Genomic DNA, 26,032 nt, shown 5'->3' on the forward strand with positions numbered 1-26,032 from the left:
CTTTTTATCTCATAATTATGAATTTTTAAATCATAATTTCTACTTTTTAGTCTTGTAATTATGACTTTTATCTCATAATTTTGAATTTCATCTCATTCAACACCTTATCTCATAATTATGACTTTTTATCATCATTTTGACATTTTATCTCATAATTATGACTTTTTTTCCCCCAGAATTTTGACTTTTTATCTCATAATTATGTGTTTTTATCTCATAATTATGATTTTTTTTAAAAATCATAATTTTGACATTTTATCTCATAATTATGACTTTTTTTTTCATAATTTTGACTTTTTTTTATCTCATAATTATGTGTTTTTATTTCATAATTTCAAATTCTATCCCATGATTTCAACTTCTTGTCTCATAATTATGACTTTTTATTATAATTTTGACTTTTTTATATAATAATTATGACTTTTATCTCATAATTTCGAATTTTATCTCATTCAATATCTTATAACATAACTACGACTTTTTTTAATCATAATTTTTTTCTTTTCATCTCATAATTATGACTTTTTAAATAACAATTATGACTTTTTATCTCATGATCATGACTTTCTTTAAAAATCTTGATTTTGACTTTTCATCTCATAATTATGACTTTTTTAAACAATAATTTTGAGTTTTTATCTCATAATTATGACTCCCCCCCATAATTTTGAGTTTTTTTATCTTGTAATTATGACTTTTTATCTCATAGTTTCAAAATTTTTCTCAGAATTTCAACTTCTTATTTCATTATTATGACTTTTATATATCATAATTTCAACGTCTTATCTCATAATTACGACTTTATTAAAAAATATTTTTTACTTTTTTATCTCATAATTATGACATACCGTGTTTTTATTTGCTTTGTTTTGTTTTTGTTTTGTTTTTGTATCTTGGTGGAAACGGTTTTCCTATGTATATAGAAGCCACTGAAAATATAATCCCCATGGTAAATCAAAATTCTAAGATGAAAAAATCGAAATGATCTATTTATTGCAATTTTTCACTTTGTAAGGGAAATGGATAAACAGCGAAAACAAACTTTACTGACCTGAGGAGCGCTGGTGATTGGCTTTACAGAGAGAGAGAGAGAGAGAGAGAGAGAGAGAGAGAGAGAGAGAGAGAGAGAGAGAATTCCTCCTCCACAGCTCCAGGGTGATGAAGAGGTTAAGCCAGCCCCCTGTGCGCTCCTCAGTCCGCCGCTGCCTCTTCCAGCCGCTCCAAACCCATTTTACGCAGCAGTGGAACGCAGAGCAGACATGGACAGACCCAAACTTTAACTTCCCTCAGTGCCCTCTCTTGCTTACTCTCTCTCCGCCTTCTATCCTCTCCTCCCCTACCCCCTTTTTTTTGCTGAATGAAAAGCCTCCTTCCAGGGCTCTGAGGACGCATGGAGATCTAATTTTGCACCACTTTTCGGTCCAGTCTTGGTGGAGGCTGTTGTTGTTGTTGGCTGTTGTTGTTATTGTTTCGCCGTTCCCTTGGTTTTTATGGTTTACTAATGCGTCGGGAATGCCATGGCCACTCCGAGCGCACAGCAGCAGCACCAGGATTATTTCAGATCGGTGAGCAGCGAGTCCACCACCTACATGATGGTCCCTGCCGGCGGGCCGAGCGGGACGGGACGCAGGGAAGCGCCGTCCAAGATGTGGGTGGCTATGGTGGTGATAGTAGTGGTGGTGCTGCAGATCGCCTCCACCACGGGGCTTTTTGTCTACCTGAACATGTCTATATCACAGGTAAGAGCTGCTTTTTATTATTATTATTATTTTTTTTTTAACACTTAATGCGTTAGAGCTTCATTTGATAGAAACCATGCATGTTCCAGACGCAACAAGGGAGTACAAGTGTGCAAAACAGTCCGGATTGAGCAACAGTTGACTAGGATTTTACTGTTAGATATCCTTCTGAGACCCAGAGGAGTGAAAATAAATTCAGCTTTTTTTTTTACATTAAATCATTTTCTTGATAGGAAACTGAAAAATGTAACAGTTTTCCTATATACATTTTATTTATTTATTTATGTTATAACCTCCTGAGACCCAGCAGTGCATTTTTTTGTCCATAGGGGACAAAAGTTCCACAGTTTTACTTAAAGGAATAGACATTCCATGCAAAGGACATTCCATTAAAAAAATCAATAAATAAATAGAAAATAATTTTTAAAAATGTGTCTGATAAAACTGTTGCATTATGCAGTTTTCACTCAAGACGATTGTCGAACGTAAAAAAACCTCAAACTTTCCTGAGTTTCAGGAAGTTTTAATGGAATTTCCTTTGCAATAGACAGCATTTTTACCTCCGCCAAGGTGGTTATGTTTTTGCGAGAGTTTGTTTGTTTGTTGGTTGGTTAGTTAGCAAGATAACTCAAAAAGTTATGGATGAATTTTCAGGAAATTTTCAGGAAAAGTTGATACTGGCACAAGGAACAAATGGTTAAATTTTGGTGGTGATTGGCTGGGGGTTGGGGGGCTGATCTGCCTTGGCGGAGGTCTGCGGAGGTATCTCACAATTATGACTATTTATCATAATTTTGACTTTTTATCTCATAATTATGACATTTTAATCATAATTTCGACTTTTTATCTTGTAATTATGACTTTTTTTTATCACATAATTGGGTGGGTGGGGGGGGGGGCTGATCTGCCTTGGCGGAGGTATCTCACAGTTATGACTATTTATCATAATTTTGACTTTTTATCTCATAATTATGACGTTTTAATCATAATTTCGACTTTTTATCTTGTAATTATGACTTTTTTTAATCACATAATTGGGTGAGGGGGGCTGATCTGCCTTGGTGGAGGTCTGCGGAGGTATCTCACAATTATGACTATTTATCATAATTTTGACTTTTTTCCCCTCATAATTATTACTTGTTAATCATAATTTCGACTTTTTCTCTTGTGATTATGGCTTTTTTTTAATCTCATAATTGGGGGGGGGGGTGATCTGCCTTGGTGGAGGTATCTCACAATTATGACTATTTATCATAATTTTGACTTTTGTCTCATAATTCTGACTTTTTAATCATAATTTTGACTTTTTATTTCATAATTGTGACTTTTTAAAAAATCTCATAATTGGGGAGGGGGGCAGATCTGCCTTGGCGGAGCTCTGCGGGGGTATCTCACGATTGTGACTATTTATCCTAATTTTGACTTTCCCCCCTCATAATTATGACTTTTTAATCATAATTTTTGACTTTCTATCTCCTAATTCTGGCTTTTTATCATAATTTAGATTTTTTATCTCGTAATTATGACTTTTTTTAATCTCATAATTTGGAGGGGGGGGGGGGGGGGGGGCTGATCTGCCTTGGCGGAGGTCTGCGGAGGTATCTCAAAATTTTGATTATTTATCATATTTTTGACTTTTTATCTCATAATCATGACTTTTTAATCATAATTTTGACTTTTTATCTTGTAATTATGACTTTTTTTTAAAAAAAAATCTCATAATTTGGGTGGGGTGGGGGGGCTGATCTGCCTTGTTGGATGTCTGCACTCCCAGAGTGCTTTTCTAGTTTTGAGTAAAACTGTTGAACCTTTGTCTTCTACAGAGAACAAACATGCACTGCTGGGTCTCAGGAGGCTATGCGCTTTTACTGTGGTACTATTAAAAAAAACCCCAAAAACCCAAAGGCATTACACGTCTCTTAGGGTCTTTTGTTTGGATTATCTTTGGGTGTATCATTGTGATTGAAAACACACCAACAGTAGGCTACGCTGTTGCTTAAAATAACAAGGAAATACTACTTGAATATTAACGCAATAACAGGAAACATTAGTGGAATTTAAAAGCAAATGAGGTGAAACGTTGTAAAGGTTTGACCAAGTAAAGGGGGAAGGGATGGGTGGGGGATGGAGGATGGGGGGGTGAGGGTTTCACTCCACTGTCCCACCACCACCACCTTGTCAAGCAATTAGAGCCCATGTTGTCTGACTTGTATAAACAGTGCGCTCCGGAATCAAAGCGTCCTAAAGGTGTGCAATCTGCTGAGCGGCGTTTAGCCAGTTAAACCAGTTGAACTGCGTGTGCGTAAAACAGGAACATGTTGGAGCTATTTGGGCAGTCACAGGCGGTAGCGCAGGAAGGCTTTAAAGTAGGTTACAGATGTGTGCAGAGGTGAAATATGCAGGTCAGGTAATGGAGGTGGTGTTAATTTCAGCTGCTTTTTATCCACTGAAATAACCGCATAAAGGGAACACCATGCACCACCAAGGAATCCAAGTCTGTAGAGCTGAGGGATTGAAAAAAAAAAACAACAAAAAAAACCTCTCTAAATGTGTTGAAATACTCTGATCTTGGGGGGAAACTTATAAAAAATTGCACTTTGTGGCTTTTTTGCAGATACAAATCAAATGAGTAATGTAGGAAACAGGAATAGATAATAGTCAAAGTGAAACCTCTGTTGTCTTCTACACATACACTGTAAAAAATGACAGTAGAATTAACACCAAAAAGTTGTAAAATTGCAACATCAAAAAACTGTAAGTGACAATACAATGCAAAGTTGTTTATTTGAAAAGATTTTTGTGTTAACGATTGAATCACATATAGCTGTAGTTTTTACAGGAAGAGTATGTGAACAAAACCAGATTTGTATGTAGAAATGATGTATTTCTATTGTTTTTAGAAAATCAAACTGTAAATTGAAAAACAATGTGGTGCCTTTTAAACTGCAAGACCATAATGTTGAAATAACGGAAAAAAGTAAACATTTAACAATTTAACATTTTAAATTTGTAAATGAATGGGTTGGTAGAGCTGGTAGAGCGGCTCGTCCAATAACCAAAGGGTTGGTGGTTCGAATCCTGACTCAGACTGTCCATATGTCAAAGTGTCCATGGAAGACACTGAACCCTAAACTGGTCCCAGTTGGACCTGGTGGTTTTGGAAAGTGCTTTGGACACCATGAAGGTGGAGAAAATGAGCTAAATAAGTGCAGTCCATTTACCATTTAAATCCAGTGTTAAATCTACATGTTTAAAATGTTAAATGTTTAAACTGTTAAATCTACATGTTTAAAACATTAAATCTACATGTTAAAATGTTAAATCTACATGTTTAAAATGTTAAATGTTTAAACTGTTAAATCTACATGTTTAAAACATTAAATCTACATGTTTAAACTGTTAAATCTACATGTTTAAAATGTTAAATCTACATTTTTAAAATGTTACATCTACAGGTTTAAAATGTAAAATCTACATTTTTAAACTGTTAAATCTACATGTTTAAAACATTAAATCTACATGTTAAAATGTTAAATCTACATGTTTAAAATGTTAAATCCACATTTTTAAAATGTTAAATATACGTGTTTAAAATGTTAAATCTACATGTTTAAAATGTTAAATCCACATTTTTAAAAGTTAAATCTACGTGTTTAAAATGTTAAATCTACATGTTTAAAATGTTAAATCTACATTTTTAAACTGTTAATCTACATGTTTAAAATGTTAAATCCACATGTTTAAACTGTTAAATCTACATGTTTAAACTGTTAAATCTACATGTTTAAAATGTTAAATCTACATGTTTAAACTGTTAAATCTACATGTTTAAAATGTTAAATCTACGTGTTTAAAATATTAAATCTACATGTTTAAACTGTTAAATCTACTTGTTTAAACTGTTAAATCTAAATGTTTAAAATGTTAAATCCACATGTTTAAAATGTTAAATCTAAAAATTTCTAAACATTTTTTTGTTGTGTTTTTTTCTCAGTTAGGCCACTGGTTCAAACTTTAAACATCATGGTATTATCAACTATTTGAGAGTTTTCTTTCTCTGTAAAGTACTTAAGGTACAAAAATGGACCATTTCGAAAGGGTACAGAAATGTCTGTCAAAAAAGTACACCCCCAGCGACAAGCATTTGTACCCTTTTAAGTACAAGCTGGTACCTCTGTTTTTGAGAGTGTAGGGTGCAAACTGATGAAGAAAATAATCATATTACTCTTAACAGTGTGAAAACACCACTGTGTTAAAATACTTTTACACATTTCATTGTTAATTTTGACACTGAATTGAGTAAAATTAACTCTGAAAATTTGACACTGGCCATAGAGTACATTTTCCTCTTATTGTGAGTGGGACCAAATGTTAAATCCAACTCTCTAAAAGTTAAACTGACATTGTATTTTACTGTGAATGTCAAATATACGTCTCTATCAAAATAAATTTATAATCAGTTGCTTACAAATTGCCGGAGTCTTGTCAAGTTATCAAAAAATGTCACATCAGCTTGAAGCTCTTCCTCAGTGATGATGATGATGATGATGATGATGCATGGCTCATTTCTAATATCCAGTGTCTTTAAATCGGCTAAAATTTGCTTTGTGGTCTTATTTCTGTCTTTGTGCTTAAGAAATCAATCTAAGTGAATCCCCAAAGGAACTCTGTGTTGGTAAATGAAGTTATGCAAATGTACAGGATTTCAGTTCTGTTGCAACATGTTGATAACAATAATAATAATAATAATAATAATAATAATACATCAGTTTTGTATAGCGCTTTTCTAAGTACTCAAAGACGCTTGATGCTCATATGAACTATGTTTTCAGCTCAAAAATGTCCAATTTCATCACAATTAATGCTATATTTTCATGTCACAAATGGCCAAGTTATATTTGAACTGAATTTACCTGAAAAACAAATATTCTATTCTTTCAGATTCCCCAGTTTTTCTTACCAGATTCTATCCTACATATCACATTTTATTTTTACAGGTTGCAGTATGGAGTATGGTGCTGATCCATCCTGCTTATGTTACGCTAATACATACATTAAGAATGTCACACGTCACTTTTTAAATCAACACTTTTCTAATAATAAACATTTTTATAAAGAAATAACAATTCTGTATTGTTATTTACTCTTCAGTATGATGATAAACTATACAATAAATAATTCTGATCCTAGCTTTTGCACAGGGATCATTAGTGTAAACGGTGACATGGCTGCCGAGCATCAGTATGATGGGATCTGGAACAACCATGTCACATCCGTCCACTGACACATTTTGTGTTTTTGTGTCAGCTGTTATTGTTTTAGATCCACAATACTAACATTTATGAATAAGAGGAGAATTAGCAGGAGTAAGTATATAAGTTTATTACAAATAAAGTACTGGTACTGACCAGAGCATCATGGGTAATGTCACGTCCGTCCACCAGCAAAAGTTTTCACATACACGTGCTATTCAAAATCCAATATTTCTGAAAATAGAGCTTCCACTGTCAGATAATATCAGTAGTCTGTGCACAAATGGATTAGCATTATGTCAACACAGTTCTATGCATTTCTTACAACTTTTTTTTTTTTTTTTTTTGACAAAAATGGCCACTCATTTGATCCCCTAAAGAATTTTTAGCCGAAATGATAAATGATGTTTTTTGTCTGTTTACTCTTGATATCGAGTATCTCTGTTGAGTTCAGTTTATGCGCAACCGACTAAAGACATATATAAGGCGGGGACGTTATTTGTAATCCGTGAGGATTTTATTGGAGATAAATTCATTTCTTTTCATTATTCCCCCTGTTTTTGTTATTTATCATGAGGGGTGAGGTCAGCTGTGTCTGCTTTCAGTCGACTTGGCATGAAAGCAACAGGCTGTATCAGTGTCTTAATAATGCTTCAGGGATTTACTGACTTCATTAACAAGAGCAGAACTTCATGTATGAGTCAAAGGGCTTATTTACACTATCGCTCATGCGCATATTTCATATTTTCTGACTCCTTACATGTGGCAGGAAATCACATAAGGAGTAGTTTAGAGATGATTCTGGATATAGACTAAATGAAAAACATGGAGCTGTGTATCTGCATGTGGGGAATCCCCCGGTTCTCATGCGAAGGCCAGCTATTTTTAATCTGCAAACAGGGCCCTTCTTTGAATCGCAGCCCGAGCTACACCCCATGCCAGCCCGGTCAGGACAAAAGACTCTTGGAACAACACCATACAATGAGGAATGCTCCAGCGCTGCCTCAATGCAGCGGCATTCACAAACAAACAAATACAAGTAAACACAGAAGCTGCTGGGTGTTTTTTTTTTTTTTTGGGGGGGGGGGGGGGGTTATGTCAAGTACACTGTGCAGGTATTCAACTGTAGATGGGTCAAGTCAGTTACGTAGGGAGTGCCCGACTACATTTTATACTGTAATTCAAAAAGTGTTTAAGATAGAGGCATGAATAATACATCATTTTAAAGGTATTAACTCAGGGGTGTCAAACTCATTTTAGTTCAGGGACCATATTCAGCGAAATTTGATCTGCAATAGGCAGAACCAGAAAAATAATAACATAATAACATATAAATAATTACGACTCCAAATTTTTGTCTTTTTTTTAGTGTAAAAAACAACAACATTAAATTATGAAAATACTTACTTCTATAAACTATCCAAAAAACCCCCTGAAAAAACTGAAATTTAAATTAAAAAACGTTATTAACGTTATATATATAATATATATCATATATATTATAACGTTTATTGTTACAGGATAGTTTGGAAATGTTAATATTTTCATAATTGAATGATATTTTTTGCCCTAAAAAAAGAAAAAAAAAATTAAGTTGTTAATTCTAGATTTTTTTTTGCTTAATTCAAGATTTTTTTTACTTAATTGAAGATTTTTTTTTGGCTTAATTCAAGATTTTTTTTTTTACTTAATTGAATTTTTTTTTTGTCTTAATTCAAGATTTTTTTTTAACTTAATTGAAGATTTTTTTTTTTGTCTTAATTCAAGATTTTTTTTTTTAACTTAATTGAAGATTTTTTTTGGCTTAATTCAACATTTTTGCTAAATTTGAGATTTTTTTTACTTAATTGAAGATTTTTTTTGGCTTAATTCAACATTTTTTGCTAAATTTGAGATTTTTTTGGCTTAATTGAAGATTTTTTTCACTTAATTGAAGATTTTTTTTTTTTTTTTTTTTTTGGCTTAATTCAATATTTTTTCCTTAATTCAAGCTAAATTTTTTGTTTGCTTAATTCAATTGTAGACTGTGGAATTTTTGCACCTGGCAAAAACATCCTTGGGGCCAAAGTGGACCCTTGGGATCCCGGGCCGCATGTTTGACACCCCTGTATTAACTAGTACTTGAAGCTCATAAAAAGAAACAAAAGATATAGATAGATATAGATATAGGTATAGTTAATTTATTTAATTCAGGCTTTACATATTTAAAGGGCCAGTGCTCCAAACCACCTTTCTGGTGTCATTACTCAGAAATAGGGTTGAAGATGGACCTGTGGAGTTGAATTAATGAAGAATTCAGACCCGATCATAGCATTTACAGTTTATACAGACCAGTTTATATATGTCTGAAAATGCATAATTCCATTTTTAAAAAAAAGCTAAATATCACTCCTGTAAACGAATGTCTTAAAATGTAAGATTCTTTCACCGCTGTGGACAGAAACATGATTGAACTAGCAAAGAACCTGAAAGTTTCACCTCTGAATTCTATCTGTATTAAAAGCTGATGTATTTCATTCGCTGGCATGTGCGCTGGTGGCGTGTATGCGATTGTTAGAAAACCTTTTGTTATTTGTTTTGCTTTGTGTGGGCCTTTTTCCTGTGTTATCTGTGTTTGTGTGTGTTAGGCTGTGGATTTATGACGGTACAGGGGCCCGTCATAGGCCCGTTTCTCAGGAAGTGTTACAGGTAACTTAAAAAGAAAGCCATCACACAAAAATAGTGTAAAGAGGACCCCCCCACCCCCACCCCCCTAAATAATTGGAAAGACATTGTGGAAGAAATTCTCAACATGAAAAGACTTACATATATCATAAGACTACAGCAAGCAACCTGTCAAGATCGATGGAAAAAATGGACAATATACAGGACGACAACTGACACTATGTTCTAAATGTTTGTGTTGTAAAATTTCAGAAATAAAACAATAAAATATAAGTAAAAAAAAAAAAACAACTAAATTGCCTTCTGATAACACAGTATTACTTGGATTAGTAACATCAGAGCATAAGTCTGTTTCCCCAGCCACTTATGGGGACAAAATGCAGGTTCTTGTCGTGTAAATCCTAAAATTTGAAGGATCAAGAGTTGTTTGAAGTTTATTATTAGGATTAAGTGTGTTGTGGATAAAGCGACTCTCCAGGAAATTAATATAAGTCCACATATCGTTCCTTAAACACAACTTAAGTGTGATTGACGTTCCATTCCTTACACTTCACTGGTCCATTTTGTTATTGTTTGAGTTCGCTGATAGACTCTGACTCACCGTCCTTACATGTAACAATACACTTTGTGTGTAGAGGTGTGTGTGTGTGTGTGTGTGTGTGTGTGTGTGTGTGTGGTCTGACTCATTGAGGGAGGCTCATGTTGTATTGTGGTCTGAGACAACTTTTTTCTCACTGTTTGTGTGATTTGAGTGTGTGTGTTTGTGTGTGTTTGTGTATGTACCTCTGAGTGTCCATCGAGAAAAAATATTTAACCCTGTAAAGCCTGAACCATTAACCTTCCGGTATCCGGATACGCCTTTTAGGCACGCTTTGCACTTTGTTTTAAAAAACTTCATATTATTTTTCACAGTTTAAATAAGGTTAGAATTCAAAAGTTGGTCATTTTTGCATGATCTTTAAAATTCTGGCCACCAACTGAAATGTGCACATTGTAAACAAAAGAAAATTACAAGACTAGCACCTGTCTGCCAAGTGTGCCTAAAACGCACTATTTCTTCCATTTGATATGTATGATTAGGGCTGACCTTGATTTACAAAAATAAAATCAAATTAGAGCAGAAAAATAAATCAATATATAATATTTAATAGTTTGATTTATAGGTGTGCATTTTACGCACACTTGGTGACAGATGCTAGTATTTTTGAACATTTGACCTAGCGCCAAAATAATAATGCAAATTAACCAGTGTTGGAGTTAATCATTGACATATGCCAGGATGAAAAAAATCAAATAATATGTGATCCACTTTTTATGTAGTATATTGAAAAAAAACATTTTTTTTTTGTTTTTTACATCCAAAAAAATGGTTTGTTTACATTACAAACACGGCATTTAAAGGGTTAAAAAAATGTGACAGTTATTGAGTATCTGGTATTTTTATTTACAGCTCAAGTTGATGAAATAGAATTTCCTTTAATGGAAATGCAAAAAGGCGAGTCGAGTCGAGTCAAACCGGTACCACATAATGGAAACGCGGCATTAGACTGCCCAGATCCTTTGTTTGTGTTCAATTTGTGTAAGTTTTACTCTGAGGATTAATGGGAAAGTCATTTTTTGTCAAAATTAGTCATCAGTCTTTGTAATTTTGATGATTATTATCCCTTTTTTTCCATGACTATATAATTATTCATGAGGCGAATCGTCTAAAATGTGTTGGTTGTATCCTCCCCAACACTGGTATTCTTTCCGTGTCGTCCATGTAAATGAAATATCTGTTCAAACCTGACAGCAGTTACAGTATATTTCCTAAAAAGTCAAAACAAGTCAACACATGTAACTCCACTTGCCAGGCTGAGTGTTCTTAGTTCCTGTCTTTGTGGTTCCTCCAGCTCACACTGATGCGTCTCTATGTCCAACAGTTACAGGGCTGTGATCTGTAAATATCCGAGCCACCCACTGTATCCACACAACATCCCGTCTCAGGAATGTGTGGTGCTTTAAACTGACCTGAGGCCAGCTCTGGGATCTGCTTGGCAACGCATGGGCACCTGTTCAAAGCACCGCGCTAAATTCAGCTCTAACAACGAACGTTTTCTCGTTGTCGCACGTCTTATCTGCTGTTTGGTTCATTAAAAAACAAATGGTCGGTGGTCATAAAAATCCCAATAATTGTTTGTAACTTGACAAGAAAAGAGAAGTTATGTGATGTAGTTTGTGTAGGAGGTAAGAGTCAACAAAGCTGTAAACACAGGAGACATGTTTGTCACTTTATACCTCTTCAGCGATCCTTTGTAGCCCAACGGCCTGAAGGGTCCGATGGACTATTGGTATCAGTTGACGTCCGTCCATCGTCCATAAACGATTTTTCAAGAATCTTCATCTCTGAAACTGTAATGATGTTTGTTGTGGACCATCTTTGGAGTAAGGTCTACCAAGTTTGTTCAAAGAATTGGGAAATATTCATTTTTGAATTTTTTATGAATTTTTGAAATCTTAAAAATCCCCATTTGTTTACAATGGGACAAATTTCGAAGTCCTCTAACTTGAAAACAGTTGAAGATATTGATATAATCACTATCGGCAATTAGAGATGTAATGATATGAAAATTTCATATCACGGTTATTGTGACCAAAATTATCATGGTTATCGCGGTATTGTTGAAATTGTGCTCAAAATGTTCAAAAAGTACTTATACACACACTGAAATAATTTAACCAAGTTGTATTAAAAAAACAAAATAAATAAATAAATAAGTAAATAATTGGCACAATATACTTTCTGTCGGCAGAAACATTCAAATAGTAACCGTTAGTGGTCTGAGCCTATTTTGGCCGTTTTTTAGTACTTCATCTATATCATCTGTGTATTATTTTTTTTAACTTTAACCTACTATAAAAACATAAAAGGACAAAAAAACACACAAAAGAATATAAAATCCAATTTGAAAAATGTATATAATTTATTGCATAAATAACACAAAGATGCTTAATCAACCTTTTTAAAGACTTTAAAAGTGAATATTGGTTCCAAATATTAGGTATATACAATTAAAATTGTAATAATATTAAAACTATACTCAAATATTTGACATAAAAGCAGATCTTTACATAGGGTTTTTTCCCCTAAAAGTGTAGGAATCAAACATGGCTGTCATGATAATTACAATTTAAATGGTAATACTAACCGTCTGCAATTTTACCACAGTTTATCATTATACCGGTAATCGTTACATCCCTATTGGCAATACATAGGAAGTCACATATGGGCTTTCATTTGGTGCCATGACCTTTGACCTTGAGCAACCTTGAAAGGTCAAAAGAATGCCAATTAAAGTCTTTAAATACACCGTTGGACTACAGGAACCTTGGTCCTATTTTTTTGGACTGTTGGGTAACTACAGTGGCGTATTTACCTACCGACGCCCCTTCAAATTTTAAATGATTTGGAACGCAATAAAATTCAAGGCCATAACTGAGGTCAACTTTATTAAAGCCAACTCTTTGCTTTGGTTTCAAAAGCTGCCACATTTGATAGTCCATTATAACTCTACCTTACTTGTTTATTTTATGTTATTTTTTACAGCGTGCTTCTTTCCTACTCTATGTTCTATGTATGCACCAAACCACTGAAGCGAATTGCTAGTAATGTGAACCCTGTTTACTTACATGGCAATAAACATGGTTCTGATTCGTGAGATTAAATTGTATTTATTTTATTAATGTATGATAATTTTAAAAAAAATACAGTTTTTAGTGATTTGAAGCATTTATAACATTAATTTTGCTTCACTTCACCCCCTTGAATTCCCACCAGGGCACCAACCCTGGATCCCACCAATGTCCTGCTCCCCCACCATTCTATTTTTTCCTGAATCTTCCACTAATTTACATGATAATTGATGAAGACCATCTACAAACAGCTTTTTGCTGGCTGCTAGTTGGGGCATTAATTCATAAAAACATTTGCACTGTGACAGATGAGGACGAACAACCTCTAAAAAGGCTGTCACTAATAAACGTTTGTAGATATTATGTTTCATTCTAGCTGAAATACATTCATAGATAATTGACATTAAAACACAAAAAGGATTTTGTTTGATGCAAAATAATGACAAAGGTGAAAGTTTCCTGCACACGCCCACAATGTTTTGTTTGGATGCCAGTAATGAAGATGTGTATTTCTAAAAGGGCATAAAAAAAGAAAAGGAAAAGAAAAAGGGAAGTGACATGTTGAAGGAAGACAGTTTTTCTTCTGTGGTGTTTGCTCATGGACAGACAGACAGACAGTAGTATCTGATTTGGATCTGGGGACAGATTGACTGATTCAGCCGGTCTCGGTCAATCAGCAGCGGTTGTGGTTGAACTGAAGCGTTTCTGGAGACACAGCATGGTGGAGTGACGGCTAATTCAGCCTCGTGGATCCAGTTCTGGTGTTCTGACTAGACTGAATTCACCCCATGGACATGTTCCTCCCTGCTGTCAGACTGTTTTCTGCATTGAGCCCAATCCAATGGAGTGGAAAAGACCCAAAAGTTTCAAATTTGATAGATTTTCGTCCAGGCCTGAACCCACATTTGTGCACATGTGGTCTAGGATTGTTGTTATCTGTAGAATACATGCAATGTGTTTCTGAAATTCTTTGAGTATATACTGTATTTTGATTAGAGGAGCCACTGGACTCGTAGTCAGACTAAGACACGAATCAGTTCGCAACATATTAACCCATAAAAACTCGAACATCCACCAGCGACCAAAAGCATTTACTGATCTAAACTGTTTACTACCTGTTGATCCACTAATCCTATCAATAGATGTAAATAATTGATGTAAAATGTAGTTTATCATCTTTTCATGGTCATCAGATTTGATCCATTTGGACGTTCAGAGGCTCTGTAGTTACCGTGGAAACACCATCATCTTCTACAACATTGATTCACCAGTAAAACCCATGGAGTTGGATCAATGACAGTGGATGGAAACACTTGTTTTGTATTTAGTTAATGATATATTTTACGGAAAAAGTCACTTTTTCTTCAGTTTCCTCTGTTTTTCATATAATAAACCTCACGTTTAATCTGAGCTTTTATGAACATTTACATGATTAGCAAATTAAATAATCAAAAATACCTGATTTTGACTGAAAAAATACAAAATACAGGAGGATAATATTATAATAAATGGTGATAAATCGCTTGAGAAAGGGTAAATGCAGAGAAACATTCATTTGTGAACTGACACAAAAGTAGCACTGGGTCCTGGGACACATGGGTTATGTTCAGTTATTGAACAGTTATTGATGTATATATTTTACTGATAAAGTCACTTTTTCTTCAGTTTTCTCTCTTTTTGGTATAATAATCCTCAATTTTAATCTGAGTTTTTATGGACATCTACATGATCAGTGAATTTAATATAAGAAAGTAGGTGATTTTCACTTAAAAATGCAAAATACAGAGTATATTAGAATAATTGATGATAAATCACTTACGAATTGTTAAAAATAGAGATAACAAGTGGTGCCAGGCACAACAAACCCCACCCCTTGCACGTATTGTAGTTTATTTTTGCATCCATCCAGTTGATGTTATCATGTTTGTGTGTGCTGATGTCGACATATCAATTGCGTCTATATATGTGCAAACTTTGAGGTAAATTGAAACAAAATTGATGTTTTTAGAGATATTTGAACTTTCACCCATTATAAGTAAATGGGCCAAAAAATAAAAAAAAAAAGATTAGAAAAATTCCTAAAAAATTTGACCTTAGACCTACTTTCCCCAAAATGTAATCAGATCTATTCTGGGTCACTGGCAATCTATAAACCCAATTTGGTATAAATTCAGCCAATAGTTTTGCTGCAAAAGACATTTGAAATTTTGCCCATTGTAAGTAAATGGGGCAAAAAAACAAAAAAAAAAAACAAAAAAAAAAGATTTTAAAAATTCATAAAAAGTTTGAACTTTGACCTACTTTTCTCAAAATGTAATGAGATCTATTCTGGGTTACTGGCAATCTATAAGACCAATTTGGTGGGAATTTAACCAATAGTTTTGCTGCTACAGACATGTAAAATTTCACCCATTATAAGTAAATGGGGGGGGGGGGATTTAAAAATTCATAAAAAATTTGAACTTTGACTTACTTTTCCCAAAATGTAATGAGATTTATTCTGGGTCAAGGGCAATCAATAAACCCAATTTGGTATGAATTCAACCAATAGTTTTCCTGCTACAGACATGTAAAATTTTGCCCATTATAAGTAAATGGGGAAAAAAGAAGATTTTAAAAATTCCTAAAAAAAAAAAAAAGAACTTTGACCTACTTTCCCCAAAATGTAATTGGATCTATTCTGGGTCACTAGCAATCTATAAACCCAATCTGGTGTGAATTCAACCGATAGTTTTGCTGCTACAGACATGTAAAATTTTGCCCATTAGAAGTAAATGGGGAAAAAAAAGATTTCAAAAATTCCTAAAAAAAAATTAACTTTGACCTACTTTCCCCAAAATGTAATCACATCTATTGTCGGTCACTGGCAATCTATAAACCCAATTTGGTGTGAATTCAACCAATAGTTTTGCTGCTATAAACATGTAAAATTTTGCCCATTATAAGTAAATGGGCCAAAAAAAAAGGATTGAAAAATTCCTAAAAAAAATTGAACTTTGAACTACTTTCCCCAAAATGTAATCAGATCTATTCTGGGTCACTGGCAATCTATAAACCCAATTTGGTATGAATTCAACCAATAGTTTTGCTGCTACAGACATTTGAAATGCATCCATTATAAGTAAATGGGGGAATTTTTTATTTTTTTTAAAATTCATAAAAGATTTTAACTTTGACTTACTTTCCCCAAAATGTAATTGTTTCTATTCTAGGTCACTGGCAATGTGTAAACCCAATTTGGTGTAAATTCAATGAATAGTGTGCTGCTAGAGTGTTAACAAACAAACAAACAGAACAAAAAACAGTACCCCTTGCCTTCCCTTGGGGGGGGGGGGGGGGGATTAATTTGGGAACTACCACAAAAGTAGCACTGGGTTTTTATGGGCTAATGCCAGTTAAACCGTCCATACACCAGTCCAGTCCAGTCCAGCCTCCTTGTGTGGCCTCAGCTGTTTTTTTTTTCCAACACATTTCTGACACACTTGCAGAACCGCCTATAGTGCGGTATGGAACTGTATAGGCCAGTTGTTCCGTTAATGCAGAAATCTGTTGTATATTTATCTCAGAGTTTCACACTGGATCAGGTTTTACTAGTAAAGGTCAGGGTTAAATTTACAGCTACAGGATCAATGCATGTTCGAACAAGAATGGTAGTACTGTGTATTACATGTGGACTTCAGGGATTATAATGTCGACCAGAGTGGGTTAGAGCCTTTTAAACTTTAACCCCGTTGCCACACACAGACAAAAACACACACACACACGCACAGGTGCTCACACACGTGCGTGACCATCATCAGCAGCCATTTTCATGCTTAATCATATCCTTCACCATCAATATTTAGATTTGAATCAAAGCTACTAATATAAACCTCCTTGGGTAGACTTCGCTGCCAAAACACACAAGTCTCCCTCTCACTTTCTGTCACACCTTCACCCTTCTCCGTCTCTGTCTTTTCACCTATTGCCTCCTGCAGTCTCAGCGTGTTATGGTTCAAGTCCACGTCGGAGAATCAAGTTACAGTCAGTGTTAGGGCTTGAGGGGGAGGAACATTTTTCAGGAGTGACACAAGCAGTTTTGTTCTTTTATGAGGCAGGAGTTTAGAACTTAAGTGATTTTCTGGCAGTGGATATGTGTGTGTGTGTGTGTGTGTGAGATCCATGCATCTAAACAGGCCTTTGGCATGTCTCTGCTGTTACATAAGATGGTGATATGGGTTTAACACACAAGAAGAGTGAGAACCACAAGAATAGTGTTACATTATGTTTTCATCACTATACGTTTGGCCACTTTTTGAGCTATGACATTAGAAAATGTAGATGGAAGCCGGCGTTGACTGCTGAGTTGTACTTTCATTGGCATCAGTAGTCGCTTTTCCATCAGACATCTGCGTAAAACTTTACCGATATTTACTAAATGTCGAAAAAACGGAAGCGCGTAATGTCGGTTTTTCCATTAAATTACAAATTTGAGGATTTGTTTATTATTGCGAGATGACACGAGAAGTCATTCCATAAACATGGCGATGAATGTAAATATGGTGTTGATTTACACATATATTCATTATTATTTAGAGAAGCACCGATACTGATACCAGTATCGGGCATCGGCTCCAATACTCAGTGTGTGTACTCGTGTTCGTACTCGTAAAAGTAATCTGATACAAATGCACCGATACCACTTACGGCAGTGTGACATTCACAGTTCAGTGCAGCAGGTACACGGCGGTGGAATAATGTGTGAAGAGTGTGGAGATTTTTCAAAATAAATGATGGTGATCAAAGTAACACTGACTGCAAGTAACGTTAAAGACACATACAGATACAGACGCAGCGTTCTGTCCGTCCTCTGCGTACATTCCATTCGTTTTTCAGGTGCTGGTGGATGAGTACCCAGACAGAGAACACCACTGGGAGTACGGAGCAGTGTGGACCGCCGCCAGTAGAAGTGAAAATGAAACTTATCGCTCATTTCTCTTTTCTCTTCCTGCTGAAGCTAAGCTGTTAAACCTTACCAGTGAAAACGCTGCAATATTAGTATCACATTAGTGTTGCCTCTGTCGTCTCCATGTTTGTTATTACTGACTTTCTTTTTCTTCTTAAAAAACTTTATCTTCTTCGTGGTATTTGTCCAGTATGGTTAATTCAAAGTGGCGCCCCCTGGTGGATTAATTGAGAAACACTCATTCCAACACATTAAATGTCAGTAGCAGCACTTTGTTCCAGTCAGACTAATGACAACGACAATAAAGCACATTTACAAAAGGAACTAAGAACTGGAATGGGATTATTACCTCCGCCAAGGAGGTTATGTTTTTGCCAGGGTTTGTTTGTTTGTTTGTTTGTCTGTCTGTTTGTTTGTTTGTCTGTCCGTTAGTGTGCAACATAACTCAAAAAGTTATGGACAGATTTGGATGAAATTTTCAGGGTTTGTTGGAAATGGGATAAGGAAGAAATGATTAAATTTTGGTGGTGATCGGGGGTGGGGGGGCCCACGGGGGGGGCCACTGATCAGCCTTGGCGGAGGTCTGCGCTCTCCGAGTGCTTCTAGTTACTATATATTACCCCTCTATCTCGAACTGAATTAGAAAATTATTCAGTTTCCTGGTGTGTCCACACACACCGCACAATGTTTCTTGTAAAACTCTTCTTTTTTGCTTGTTGTAACGTCCGTCAGCATCTTTTTTTTTTCATTCACTTGACTCTAGTAGTGGAAAAAGGTCTTTCCGTTGCAGATTTGTGTGATATACCAATTGCACTACGCCCGAAAACCACCTCTTGCCAGCGCAAAAACTTTTAATCAAAAAACGAGAGTTTTAGCAAAACTGTCCTTTTTTCCATTTGGTAAAAATTTTTATATGCAAGTTACATTCATGCAATTTGAGGGTCAATGGAAAAGCGACTACTGATTATTACATTTAAAAAGGCTGCCTGATCGTGATGACTGAGCCCCCCTCCCCTTTTTTTTTATTTTAGCTACTTATTTTTTTTGTTTTTTTGCTTTGTTAATTAGACAGTTGTTGTATCTGTTCTGTACTGATTACTTGTCAATATTGGATTTACATTAACGGTTCTTCTTTTGGGTAGGGTGGGACTGTGGGAGGGATTAAAAGAAAAATTAAAGAATGGAAGTCCTATTTATCACATTGCACCGTCATGCCTGTGAAATTACTTCAAACAAGAAAAGTACTTGGAGAGCACAGACCACCACCAAGGCAGATCAGTCCCCCCCCCTCCCATCACCACCAAAATTTAATCATTTGTTCCTTGTGCCAGTATCAACATTTCCTGAAAATTTCATCCGAATCCATCCATAATTTTTTGAGTTATCTTGCTAACAGACAAACAGAGAGACGAACCCCAATGAAAACATAACCTCCGCTGTTACACTGGGCGGAGGTAATAAAGAAAGTTATTTTAAAAAAAAAAGAAAAAGGCTGCCTGAAACGTGTAGCGTAGGTAAAATCCTTTTGTACATTAGCGATGTGTTGACATCACTTGTTTAATGAAATCAAGGCCTAACTAAACACCATCAGATTCAATGGTGTCAATGTGGGGGAGAATGTGAGGTTATCCAGCACGACATGGAAGGAAAATATTGTTGTAATGAAGAAAAACAGCACTTCTGCTTCAGGGCTTTGAATACTGGCAGCGAACAACGGCTCTGTACAAAACCATGGTTTGTAAAAAAAAACTTTTAACCCAGAAAGATCCAAACTTCCACTGTTGACCAAAAGCATTTACTGATCTAAAATGTTTAATACCTGTTGATCCACGTATTCTATCAATACATTAGGCCTGCAACCAGTGGTGTAGTGGTCCCTGGAGAAGTGGGTGTACTCTCAATTTTTTGCTTCTTTTTTTTTTTTTTTAACTCCAGAAAAAGCCGTTTTAGAAACAGTTACATATAAAGACTACTCTATTTAGTTTACCCAAAAATCCATCAGTAGTATTTACTCACTATTTTAAAATGATCATGACTTGATCAGGAGCAGTTTGTAGGTTTTACTGGTCACACAAGCAGCTGCATGAATGGAAATGTATTCAACATGAGGCAAACATAGGATAACGTTAGCCTTTCATAACGTTAGCCTTTCATAACGTTAGCCTACTCACACAGTTTCACTATTGGTGACAAAATCTCTCCTCTAAATGTGCAGTCATGTGACCAGTAGTTTAACACAGTGACTCATTTGGAAACCACCTCAAAAGTTACCTCGGAATTATGTGCGTGCAGTGACCTGTCTATCAACTGGGGTGGCACTGGCACCTGAAGTGGCCAGTCAGGTTCCAGAGGTGGCTGGCGTTAGTTGGCAATAGTTTCCTCAGCATGACCCGCCCTACTCTGCCTCTGATTGGGTCATCAGTCCTCATGCCTAAAGTTAACCAATCTAATCAGTGAAGCCAATGAGTACTAGCCAATTAGAGGCAGAGTAGGGCGGGTCATGGCTTCACCGTCATAGGAGAAAAAATGGGCAATTTGGCTCAGATACTACTGAAGGATGCACATCAGGGGGATTTAGAAGTGGGTATACGCAATGAAGACTGAAAAATAAGTGGGTATACTCTGTACACCCCCATATACCCTGGACTAAACCTTTGCCTGCAACTAATGATGATTTTAATTTCTGTGACTTCTCAGTTCAGTGTATTGAGTGCCGTGCTCCGAATTCTGCACTCTGAACGTTGTCCCAGTGGCTGATTTATATCAATGTTGGATTTATCTTATCTTTCTATACACCTTCCCACCCCACCCATCCCCACACACACCATTTGAAAATCTTCAGAAAAAAACCCCCACAATTTTGACTGGGAATTGAACTCCAATCTTCCGTATTATAGTCTAATACATTATCAAGTGAGCTAAATTTCCAGTGGTTCTACAAGTGACCTATTTCACATAATGCATTGGTACTTTTTGAGATGTAACACGTTATCAGCCTAGACATGATATAATGAGAGTGCTAACTGGCTCTGTGGTAATTGACAAACTGATATTTCGTGCCACAGTACTTTGTCAGTAGCCACTTCGGAGAAAGAAAAAGTTATTTTCACTTAGTATTTCCCCAAAAAATTCTTTTTCATCATTTGTATAACACAGAGTTTTTCAGCCTTATGGTTAGGACCCCACGTGGGGTCACCTGGAATTTAAATGGGGTCGCCTGAAATTTCTAGTAATTGATAAGAAAAAAAAAAAAAAAACTTAAAACAAATTTACTAATAAAAAATATATGGTGAGTTGACAGAGACAATCCCAATCCATTAAAGACATGACAAACTGTGAAGCTGAAACTGAAGCACTGTGGTTCTGTTTATCTGTCAAATGTTCATTGTGGTCGGTTTCAGATGCTGCAGCTCTTTCATAATTCATAGTTTCAGTTCTTGTTTGTTCAGTATTAATTGTCAGCCTTGTAAATCCAAGCTGGACTGACTGTACATATCCTGACCAAGGAAAATCAAATTTTCACTTTGTGCAGTAATCTACACCTGGCTTTTCTGCCTCCGTCCACAATAATATACATTATATAGACTAAATGTCGTCTAACATTGACATTTATTTGCAACATAGTATAGCAAACTATTACATGATCCAAAACAAATTAAGTTTAGCAAAATATGTGTCAGTTTTCAATGTCTGGGGTTGCCACAAATTGTGGGTCACGAGCCAAAAAAGGTTGGGAACCACTGGTTTAACAGGAATATGTACTATACACAAAAAACCTTTCCAAAATGTTTGGAAAAAAATGCCTTTATTTGCACATCTGGCTGCAATGTGAGGTATGTACATGTTCAGATTAATTTGCATCCACTCAATGATGACTGAAAAATCAATTTATTTTTATTATTCATTACATGTAAAATCATCATGGCAGTATTGAAATATGTGATCATGCTTGGAAAATTTATTCGGTTTGAAGTGGATTTTCTCAGATAAGATAAGATAAGATAAGGTAAGACTTTATTTTTTGCACCATGGGGAAGTTTCACAGTTAACAGCAGCAACAACAAACAAGTGAAGAGAAATAAATGACACAGAAAAACAACAAACAAGTGAAAAATGAAATATAACGAGAAAAAAAAACCCAAAAATAAATAAATAAAATAAAATAAAATAAGAAATCTAGTATTTATAGAAATATTTGCATACATTTTGATTGAAATCTTACTTACATATTTACATTTGTGGCTGTATATGCACATGGTTAACTTATTTGATGGGAGATGAATGGACTTTTTCCATATAAGTATCGATGCACTGAATTTTTATCTGACATGACTGACCATAGTGACGTAGAACTAGAAGCTCTGACCCGTGTTCTCCAAGATATTCCGATAAAATGCAAAATCCTTTCGCAATAACACCAGGCTCACTGCATTATCCCGCTTATTACACAGCTGTTTACTGACAAAAAATCTGTAATTCTGTTAGATTTGAACATATAAAAAATGTGTGTATTGGCTTTTCTGTTCAAGGTTGGATTGTTTTTTGTGTCATTACGACCTGATCTGATTTTATGATAAAGTTTTTTGGGTTTTTTTTTAGCAGAGAAATGCTTTGATGGGTATGTAATAGACACACAGAGCTTGTACATACACTTCTACACACACGTGTGTTTGTGCATGCTCAGTGTTTTCATGGCCAGGTCATTTGGATGAAGATAAAAAGGAAAGCTGGGATCACAGGATAGAAAGAGGAGAGAGAAGAAAGGAGGAGATGGAGATAACAGTGGTGGGGATATTTTGGTGTGAACATGAGCTTTGGAAATATATATATATATATATATATATATACATATATATATATAGAGAGAGAGAGAGAGAGATACACTGTAAAAAATGACTGTAGAATTAACACCAAAAAGTTGTAAAATTGCAACATAAAAAAACTGTAAGTGACAATACAATGCAAAGTTGGTGATTTGAAAAGATTTTTGTGTTAATGATTAAATCAAATATAGCTGTAGTTTTTACAGGAAAAGTATGTGAACAAAACCAGATTTGTATGTAGAAATGATGTATTTCTATTGTTTTTAGAAAATAAAACTGTAAATTGAAAAACAATGTGGTGCCGTTTAAACTGCAAGACCATAATGTTGAAATAATGGCATATTTGCTTTTTTTTTTTTTTTTTTTAATAAAAAAAGTTATAAAAATGTAAACATTTAACAATATAACATTTTAAATTTGTAAATGAATGGGTTGGTAGAGTTGGTAGAGCGTCTCATCCAATAACCAAAGGGTTGGTGGTTCGAATCCTGGCTCTGACTGTCCATATGTTAAAGTGTCCATGGAAGACACTGAACCCTAAACTGGTCCCAGTTGGACCTGGTAGTTTTGGAAAGTGCTTTGGACACCATGAAGGTGGAGAAAATGAGCTAAATAAGCGCAGTCCATTTACCATTTAAATCCAATGTTAAATCTACATGTTTAAAATGTTAAATCTACATGTTTAAACTGTTAAATCTATATGTTTAAAATGTTAAATCTATATGTTTAAAATGTTAAATCTACATGTTTAAACTGTTAAATCTATATGTTTAAAATGTTAAATCTACATGTTTAAACTGTTAAATCTATATGTTTAAAATGTTAAATCTACATGTTTAAAATGTTAAATCTATATGTTTAAAATGTTAAATCTACATGTTTAAAATGTTAAATCTATATGTTACTCCGTAAATCCGTTTACAATTGGATGTGTTTTTTACAGTATTGTTCTGGAAACCACAGCTGCCAGTTTTTTTCCGTAAAAACAAGAGGATTTTTTTTTTTTTACAGTGTACAAAGAAATGTCAGAAATGTTGATGTGTAAGTGTGAGCGCATCAGGTCCGACACCACGTCCAGGTTTTGTGTTTTGCCGAACTCAACCTTCTCTCTCAATCTTTTCTGTTTCTTTGTCTCACTGATTATTAAAAAGCAACATAAACTAAACTCTTATTCAAACTGAAAGCCCTCACTGAGAACTTAATTTTGAGCCTGGAGCAAAAGATATGAGATCTAAAGCTGTGTTTGTGATTGGCCCCAAATCTGCTGCGTTTTATTTCAGACTCCAGTTGTAATCAGCTGTATGACGAATATAGTTTTTCATTGTGCTTCAACTAGGGATGCAAAGGATTGATTAATCCCTTAATCATTAGTTGGTTGACCATATCGATCGATTAATTGATAAGCGGTGATTTTCCTGAGAACCTAAATTGCTCTTTTTCCATAGGGTCTATAACAGGGGTGTCAAACTCATTTTAGTTCAGGGGCCACATTCAGGCCAATATGATCTCAAATGTGTCGGACCAGTAAAATAATAACAGTGAAAAATATACAATTTCATTATGAAAATGTTTACATCTACAAAGTTTCCTGAATAACACAAACATCCTGAAATGTCTTGAGTGCAATTTTAACAGTATTATGCCTTAGTTTATCATTTACACATGTCCATTGCAACTTAAATTACAATTACAAATACACAAAACATTTAGTAACAGGTCAAATATTGGTAAAATTACACTCACTTTTCTGAAGACATTTCAGTTTGTTCATATTTGTTCAGGTTATTCAAATTTTTTGTAAAAGTCTTGTTTGTAAATGTGAATATTTTCATGTAATTTTACTTTATTTTTATACACAAAAGCAAAGAAAAAATGTGCAGTTTTCATTATTTCCACGATATTATGATAGTATTTTACTGGTCTGACCCATTTTAGATGATATTGTTCTGAATGTGGAATCTGAACTACAATGATTAACATCTTCAATGTCATTTGTGCATTTCATAAATTCATCCCACAGGCCAGATTGGACCCTTTGGCGGGCTGGATTTGGCCCCCGAACCACAAATCCCACTGTCGAAAAGGGCAATTACCCGACAATTAATAATTTAATCGAGCAAATTCTTATTGACACTTTATCGACAGTCGATTTTTCTGTGTGGAGTTTGCATGTTCTCCCTGTGTCTGCGTGGGTTCTTTTCGGGTACTCCGACTTCCTCCCACCATCCAAACACATGGACTGATAGGTTAATTGGTTAATCTAAATTGCCCATAGGTGTGAATGTGAGAGTGATTGTTTGTCTCTATATGTTCAGCCCTGTGATGAACTGGTGACATGTCCAGGGTGTACCCTGTCTTCACCCGTAAGTAGCTGGGATAGGCTCCAAGCGACCCCTGTGACCCTAGTGAGGATAAAGCAGGTTCAGATAATGAATGAATAATGAATGAATAATAGTCGATTAACACTGGGGAACAATTTGAAAAAAAAATCCTGTTGAGTTACATTTTTTGCTGATTTAAACTAAAATTGGCATGCTGATTCCAAAATTGCAGTTTTTTTCTAGCATGTCAAGTTTTTCCTCCACAGCTTACCCTCCAGATAAGCAAAATTCCACTGATTAGCCGTAGTAAGACTTGCCAGATGATTACGATTGGACTCATCTACAGCTACGTGGCAACTTGTTTGTGCAGTCACAATTGAGACAGTGCGGTGAGAGGTGTGTGCAGCTCCCAATAGGTCAGTACTATCAGTATCTGCAAACAGAAAGCTAGCATAGTAGGAATTAAGAGGATTTGTGCTGGCTTTTCTCTTAACCTTGTAACCATGGGCATACTATTGTAAGTTCTATTTCATTTTATGCTGTTTTTTAAGTTTTCAAAGCTTGTAACTATTCCATCTTAGTGTTTTATTTACATAGGTATATACAGGGTGACACA

At 35.1% G+C, this 26,032-nt stretch overlaps 1 protein-coding gene across 1 annotated transcript in view; it reads left to right on the forward strand.

Moving 5' to 3' along the window:
• The first annotated feature begins 1,176 nt into the window (after positions 1-1,176).
• Positions 1,177-26,032, forward strand: part of tnfsf10l (TNF superfamily member 10, like) — a 186,367-nt gene continuing 161,511 nt past the window's right edge. The window contains exon 1 of the mRNA XM_030162525.1: positions 1,177-1,739. Coding sequence (XP_030018385.1) covers positions 1,518-1,739 — 222 coding nt within the window. The 5' untranslated portion in view covers positions 1,177-1,517. The remainder of the gene's footprint in view (positions 1,740-26,032) is intronic.

Source organism: Sphaeramia orbicularis, chromosome 18 (assembly GCF_902148855.1).
Source record: "Sphaeramia orbicularis chromosome 18, fSphaOr1.1, whole genome shotgun sequence".
In the NCBI taxonomy this organism is placed as follows: domain Eukaryota; kingdom Metazoa; phylum Chordata; class Actinopteri; order Kurtiformes; family Apogonidae; genus Sphaeramia; species Sphaeramia orbicularis.